Below are 7,898 nucleotides of genomic sequence, written 5' to 3' on the forward strand. Positions count from 1 at the left end.
AGAATTGATGGCGGCATTCAAGAGAATCCGGAAGGTTTAACCTTGTCTGTGGTATTCTGAGTAGGATTCAATGATTGAATGACTGTGACGTGCTTCAAACTCCTAGCAGGCGGGGCGTTAGTGACAGACGCAAAAGAATCGATGGATTCTATTCCGGCCTGACCGAGAACCGACAGCTGAATTCCGCGTGCTGTGACAGAGCATATGCAATCGTTTTCACTAAGAGGATGGGAGGTAGCCATTGACAACGGTGAAACCCTACATAAGCTTGCCATGGAAAGGAGTAAGAAGGATTGGATGAAGACAGTAGGAAAGCAGAGAGACGGAAGGGAAGGCATCTTCATGCGCTTATCTGAAGTTCCTACCAATGAATTACATAAGTACCTCTATCTTTATCTTATTGTTATTTTCGTTCATCATCATATCAATTGAGTTTGCCTGACTAAGATTTACAAGATAACCATAGCTTGCTTCATACTAACAATCTCCGTGGGATCGACCCTTACTCGCGTAAGGTTTATTACTTGGACGACCCAGTGCACTTGCTGGTTAGTTGTGCGAAGTTGTGTAATGCCATGGTATTGAACACCAAGTTTTTGGGGTTCATGACCGGGGATTATGAGAGTTGTGAAAAGTATTGTTCACAATTTCGCGCACCAAGAGGTATGTGAAATTTGTGAAGAGTGATCTGTTTGATTTTTTGCCAGTGAAGAAATAGTCTAAGCTAAACTAAGTGGTAATGTGGTTGAAGAAAAAGATGTATTAGAGAAAAGAGGAGCATAATCATAATTCATAGGATCAAACTTGTCAATAATTTAATAAGATGATGCAGTAAATAATTTATGATAGGAAAAATCAGACTCATCAAATTTTATATGTCTCGACATATAAACCTTATCATTAGGTGATAAACATTTATAACCCTTATAATTTGGGGAATATCCAATATGTGACCTACTTTTTAGTTTGTGTTTATTGTAAAGTCTAAGCCAAGGGTAACAAGCACTGCCAAAAACTCTTAACATAGTATAATATGATTTTTGTGAGATTTATTTGACAATAATTTTTTTATGGTAATTGATTAATTAGAAAGGTAGCAATCATCATGGCCTCATCACAATAAATCAATGGCATTTTGGCTGTGGAAAGCATAGCAAGACTCATCTCAATTTAAGTATCTATACTTTTTTTTCTTCAACCAATTCATTTTGTTTTGGTGTATTAGAGCATGAGAATCCATGATGAATGCCTTCCTCTATCAAGTATTCAGAGAATTGGTGAGAGGTATATTTAGTTTCGTTATCAGTTTTTAGTTCTTTTATCTTACAATTTGTTAAGTTCTCAATATATGCTTTGTATTATTTGAAAGCCTTATAGACTTGTGATTTAATAGTAAGTAAAAAAGTACAGGTATATCTAGTAAAAATATCTATGGATGTCACATAATATCTATATCCTAAATGAGAGATGATGGGAGCTGGTCCCTAAACATTTGAGTATACAAGTTTGTAAGGGAGCAGTAAATTCAGTAATAGAGACACAAAAGGAAATTTTATGTATTTTTGTTTTATCACAATTTTCACACAATTTGAGAGATAAGTCTGAATTTGTATTGGATTCTTGAGGATGGATCAGATATAGTTGATGGAGGTGCTAGATATGCTGAAGGATTATGAAATGAATTTGTAGGAGGAAGAGGAGGAGGTATCGAAGTTGAATTTGATTGAGGAGCCATTGATGTTTGTGAAAAATTGTTGGTTCTTGATTGAATTTGAGATTGAGTAGGTGGAGGCACTTCTTGATTGAACTTGTGAAAATAACGCTAAGCTATATGACCTATACGTCCACATACCTGACACTGTGGTCTTAGAAATGTGTAGAAGGTTTTGCCTCCTCTAGGCATTCGTCCTCCACTTCTTCCTCTTCTACCACTAGTACCCTGTTGAAGTTGGGTATAATGAGATATGTGGTATGATTCATCAGATTTGCTTAGATCATAACAGTTTTAGATTTTTGATATTTTTTTAACATGTCATCATATGTTAAAAGAATTTTTTTCTACCTCACATAAGGTATAAATTTCTAACTTTGCATTAATGGTGGTAAATAGCAGTTGATACTCTTCTGACAATCCATCCAGAATAGCTTAAATCTATTTTTCAGGTTTAAGAGGCTTCCCCAATACAGCTAAAGTATCTATAGTGGTCTTAATCTTTAAGATGTAGTCAAAAGCTATAAGACTTTGTTTCTTGATAATCTTGAGTTGAGCTTTCAACTGTTTAATTCTGAATTCTATGGATTCTACAAAGTAGCTTTCAATTCTCTCCCAAATTTGATAGCTATATATACATCCTACCATTTTTGGCTTGATATTCGAATCAATTGAAGCTAATAACCATGAAATAAGATTCTGATCATCTTGAATTCATTGAGTTTCTTTATCAGATTTGATACTAGCTCTTTGATTTTCGTGATTGTCAAACTACCTTGGTATCTTTTCTTTATGCAGATGATCTTGCAATCTTTGTCCTCTAATGGTAGCAAGTGCTTACTGTTCCCAACTCTTATGATTATTTTTCCCAGTTTATCTTGATTCAGATTGAAAGGCCTTTGTGCAAGAATTTGTATTGACAATACACTGTCAATACTGATATTTAAATTATTAATTGCCATATTTGTTGAGGTTGTAAAATCAGTAGAAAGAAATGCCATGGATCAATCAACACCCAAACTCTAGATATCATAATAGAATTTTGAAAAGCATGCTTTGATTGCAAGAAAATCAAAACCTTTGTTCAATGAAGCAGAAGACTTAAGAGAGAACGAAAAGAAAGAAAGAGAATATAGAGAATTCAAGCTTATAGAATTGAACTATAGAATACAAAACTTCTTATACAACTCCTAATCAACTCAACAAAGCCTAATAACTAACTCTAACTAACTTCGACTACAATTCTATTGTCCTATTGCATAACTAACTCTTCTACTTTTTTCTTTGTTTGATATGAACTTTAGAATCTCTATACACTCTAATTTCGCTCTCCACAGTTGAGAAATTTAGTTTAAAATTTAAATTTATTATTTGTCTAAAAAATAAATAATAATTATTTAGAAGTATGAAGATATAACTTTTAAAAAAAACTAACAGCTAAAATTAATATACTTTTCAATAGGATTTTGATTAAAGTAATTTTCATAGATGCAACAATTTACATTGTTTTTCAATTAAATTATTTTTTTCTTATAAATGGTATAAGAAAAATAAGTTGAATTGCTTTCAAAGTACCTAAGAAATTTTTATTTAAGTAGTGAATATGAAATTATTACATTTTTCATGCGATACATCATACATCATTTGATATATAATATAGAGTTTAATTTTAATTTAGTAACAATGTAAAAAATTTTACATAGACATCTAATTAAATTTATCTATTTGGATAATTTTTTGAATATTAATTTTTAAAATTAGTTATTTTAAGTAATGTGGCATACATCATTGAATATATATAAAAATTTATTTACACTGATAAGGTATGAAAATTAAATTTATATATTAAATTAATTTATGGATAAAACTTGTTTCGATCTTTTTAGGGAACTAATAATAAGTAAAGATTAAAAAGAAGGAAAGTTTTAAAAAGATATAACTAAAAAAAATTAGTTTCAAGTTTTGTTTTTGTTTTTCTATGCAGAGCTAATTTATATTAAAAGATAGATATATCTTTTTAGTATATTTTGATGAGTTTTATTTTGATATTTTAATAATGTAAAAAATTTTAGATAATTATTTAATTAAATTGATATTTTAGATAACTTTTTAATAAATTTAAAAATTAATTAATTTAAAAATTAATTAATTTTAATTTTTTGACAATACAGTTTTGCATTTAAAAACATTATCAATATATAAAAATTAAACTCTATTTTAATATCTATTAATATTTGGTTCAAATAATTATAATGGTTGGAGGGGTAAAGTATAAATATTAAATAGAGGGAAGTGCGTTAGGGAAGTTATATCCGTTTTTAGAGTGAGCGGGAGAGAGAGACGTCTGTGTTGGTAAGAAGCGATTCATCGGGTACGACACCTCACCAAACCACACGACACTCCCTTCCCTTCCCAAATTTTCCTTTCCTTTTTTTCTTTCTCCTTCTCTCCCTTATCTGATTAGGGTTCCATTTTCTCTCTCTATCTGATGCCCCTTTCTCTCTCTAAACTCTACGAAATTCCTCCTGAGAAATTAAGCTCAGAAGGTCCTGCTTTACGGTACGCTGTTTTCTGTTTCCATTCCTTTTTTTTTATATTTTTTATTTTATGATCTGGATCATTGCATTGCATTGCATTGCATTTCCTCAGCTAACCCAATCTCCATCTATATGCATGCTTTTTGCTTTTCTCTGTGTAGATTTTAGAGCCATTCCCCTAACTTTCTACGTGTGTGCTACAATTTTAAAAATTGATATATTGGAAATTGTTCTTTTGATGTTTATGTAGGGTAGGGATTATAAATTTGTAGGAGGGTGTAGGTGTAGATTATGGTGGGAACATCAAGCTCAGACGAAGGTGCAGGGCATCCAGAGCCTCTTGATCCCGATGTGCTTGAAATTGATCCTACCGGTCGCTACATTAAGGTAATGCAATTCTCTGCATTCTTCATTATCATTTCTTTTTTGTATTGGACAAAACGTGGCCTCTCATGCATTGAGCTAATGCTGTTTTCGGTGTTTACAACAGTATAAAGAAATGATCGGCAAAGGAGCTTTCAAGACTGTGTATCCTTTCTTCTCCATTCTGGTTTTATTTGATTATTTTACTTCTATATTTAATGTTTTTCTTATTCAAAATATAAATGCATTTTGAATTCCAAGCCAATTTAGAAGTTAGGATAACAATGTGATGCATCTTGTAGCTAGGATTCAGATGAGTTTTATCGTATGAGAAGTTTTGTTTTCATTAATTTGTGGTCCATCAGTTACAGGGCATTTGATGAAGTCAATGGACTCGAAGTTGCTTGGAGCCAGGTTCGGATTGATGAAGTACTACAGTCACCAGATGACTTAGAGAGGCTGTACTCGGAGGTGCATCTCTTGAGGTCATTGAAACACAATAACATAGTAAGGTTCTACAATTCTTGGATTGACGACAAACACAGGACAGTTAACATGATTACAGAGCTTTTCACCTCGGGGAGCCTCAGACAGTAAGTTCCTTATCCTCTGTTGATGTATATAATATGGTTTTACCTTTTATTGTGAAATCAACCTTTGTGTTAGTGGAATTGATGTTTAATTTAGGTATTGTAAGAGACACAAGAAGATCAACATTAAGGCTATTAAGGGATGGGCAAGACAAATTTTAATGGGTTTAAGCTACCTCCATAATCACAGCCCTCCAATTATACATAGGGACCTGAAATGTGATAATATATTTATAAACGGTCACCAAGGAGAAGTGAAAATTGGAGATCTGGGATTAGCAACTCTCTTGAAAGAGGGTAATGCTAAGAGCGTAATTGGTATGTTTGTGTTAATCTGCAATTTTTGTTTCCTGTTAATTTATTTTCATCCTTTGTATTGTTGAAGCAGTAAGAAAAGTGCTCAGTAAGTTCTACCATCTCATAGCTTTAAAAGTACCAGGGGAATCTTTTTTTTTTTCTAATTCAGATTCAGTTTGTATTTACACTTAGTTAACCCTGGTAGGAACTCCGGAGTTTATGGCACCTGAACTGTATGATGAAAGTTACAATGAGCTAGTTGACATATATTCTTTCGGGATGTGCATGCTTGAGTTGGTGACTTCTGAGTATCCCTACAGTGAATGTAGAAACTCAGCTCAGATATTCAAGAAAGTTTCAACTGTCAGTACAATTATTGATTATATATTTATTTTCTTCTTCTTTAGAGTAGTTTAGGAAATTTTTGTCATGTAATGGATACATATACACATTAATACTGCAGGGTGTAAAGCCCTTTGGTCTTTCTAAAGTCAAAGATCCAGATGTAAAATCATTTATTGAGAAATGTCTTGTCCCTGCATCTCAAAGATTGTCAGCTAAGGAGCTTCTCATGGATCCTTTTCTCCAAGCCAATGGTTCAGTAACAAATCGTCCTCTTCCATTACCAGATATTGTTCTTCCGAAATTTGGAGCCTTTGAAAATCGTTGCCTGATGTCAGAAGGTCCTGCTAGTGCACGCATAGGATCCATTCCCATGGATCCTGGTGGTACCAATGAGCTACCAGTGACTGCTGTATTTTATAATAATAATGGTGATGATGGAACACCTTCTCCATGTGTTGAGATACGAAGGCAGAAGGGAAGTGATATTTTCTTTCTGAGAGGCGAAGAAAATGATGAGAATTCAGTGTCTTTAGTTCTCCGAATAGCTGATCAGAGTGGTTAGTATAACTAGTAGCTTATTCTACTCCTAACAACTGTTTCCATAGTTTAATGGTAGAAAATTATGTACTCTTGCATGCAGGGCGGGCAAGGAATATCCATTTCATATTTTACCTCAGCAGTGACACAGCCATCTCAGTTTCAACGGAAATGGTTGAGCAACTTGATCTTGCTCAGCAGAATGTTAAATTCATAGCTGAGATAATTGACTTGTTATTGATGACTTTGGTTCCTGATTGGAAACCTTGTGTACCGGTTGATCATCTGGCTTCTCCAAATGTTAGATGGCCACACTCGAGCCAACAGAACAGCTCTGGGTTTTCAATGTTCAAAAATAGTTCGGAAGGTGGTAGCCAAACTGCAAATAAAAATGCAGGTACAACATTGATTTCAAGGTCAGCACAAAGAGGAAACAATGAGAATACAACTTTTCACAAGGCATGGTCTCAAGCAAGCATTGGTCTTCAAGAAGGAACAATGGCAGATGATTTGCGTTCCGAGATGTCGTATACTTCTGCAACGTCTAACTTAGCCGGCAAGAATTTGTCCATGGTTTCATTGGCTTCATTGGTGTCTGCTAACTCAGAATTTGCAGACTTGGGTCTTACTAGGACAATCGGAGGTAGTCAATCCTCGTTTGATTATGAAACTGAGGTATCACATGACATGGAAAGTGATGGTATGATGAACTCCTCCTCCACTCATCCCCCCGTTGTTTCTTCCGTGTCTGAACCTCAGGATGAGTTAAGAATAGAGTTAGCAAAGGTTGAACAGCAATACCAAGATGCAATTAAAGATTTATCAGAAAGGAGATACCTTGCCATAATGGAAACTAGGAAGAGGCTGGCGCAAAAGATGCCATTATAGAAATCACTTCAGAGTTCACTAATCCTTTTTTATAGTTAACGTTTGTGTCTCGTCATTCTTTTTCCTTCCTTGGAGGTTACAAGTGTAAATAGTACGTTCTATATGAAACTAATTCACTTATTAGTCTTATCATTGATTAATAATAAGCGCTAACACCGTGCTAAAATGTGCTATAATATGATTGAATCCAAACATGGTTGAATCCAATAATAACTTAACAATGGAAACTTAATTTTATTTGTGTATTTACTGAAATCGGTCTCTCAAATATTTTAAAAGTGGATATTTTAGTCTCTAAGAAAAATAAATATACAAATAAATTCTTAACTTTTTTTCCGTTGAACATAATAGTTTTCAATCTATTATTTGGTGTGACTCACTAACGGAGGATAAAATAGTCTCTGGTAGCTTTTTTCTTCCTCCTCTTCTCTACTGCTATCAACGTCTCTTCAGCTTAGAAATAATTCAGACCAAAAGAACACAGTGATGTCGTCGTCTTCGCACACGGTGTTGTCTCTGTCAACGACTATAAAAGAGAAATCTAAAACAGAGGGTGGTTGCAGTGGGAAGAGGGGAACGAGGGACAATCCAATTTGAGGAGGAAAGTGGGAGCACAGGAGAAGAGGAAGC

The 7,898-nt window shown here is 33.9% G+C and overlaps 1 protein-coding gene across 1 annotated transcript; it reads left to right on the plus strand.

The window, feature by feature from the left end:
* Positions 1 to 4,044: 4,044 nt before the first annotated feature.
* LOC107470377 (probable serine/threonine-protein kinase WNK7) lies at positions 4,045 to 7,441 on the plus strand. The gene is made up of 8 exons (XM_016089772.3): positions 4,045 to 4,270; positions 4,499 to 4,635; positions 4,739 to 4,776; positions 4,977 to 5,204; positions 5,299 to 5,519; positions 5,704 to 5,861; positions 5,962 to 6,400; positions 6,484 to 7,441. Exons 2-8 carry the CDS (start codon positions 4,540 to 4,542, stop codon positions 7,266 to 7,268), a joined length of 1,965 nt encoding a protein of 654 aa, XP_015945258.1. The 5' UTR covers positions 4,045 to 4,270; positions 4,499 to 4,539; the 3' UTR covers positions 7,269 to 7,441.
* Positions 7,442 to 7,898: the final 457 nt, after the last annotated feature.

This window comes from Arachis duranensis, chromosome 10 (genome assembly GCF_000817695.3).
Source record: "Arachis duranensis cultivar V14167 chromosome 10, aradu.V14167.gnm2.J7QH, whole genome shotgun sequence".
Classification (NCBI taxonomy): Eukaryota; Viridiplantae; Streptophyta; class Magnoliopsida; order Fabales; family Fabaceae; genus Arachis; species Arachis duranensis.

What these genes read in the sequence shown, in the direction of transcription:
- LOC107470377 (XM_016089772.3), top strand. Translation starts at nt 4,540, where the DNA reads ATGGTGGGAACATCAAGCTCAGACGAAGGTGCAGGGCATCCAGAGCCT. An exon ending in CTACCGGTCGCTACATTAAG is followed by an intron (nt 4,636 to 4,738) that starts GTAATGCAATTC and finishes TGTTTACAACAG; the next exon opens with TATAAAGAAATGATCGGCAA. An exon ending in CCGAATAGCTGATCAGAGTG is followed by an intron (nt 6,401 to 6,483) that starts GTTAGTATAACT and finishes TCTTGCATGCAG; the next exon opens with GGCGGGCAAGGAATATCCAT.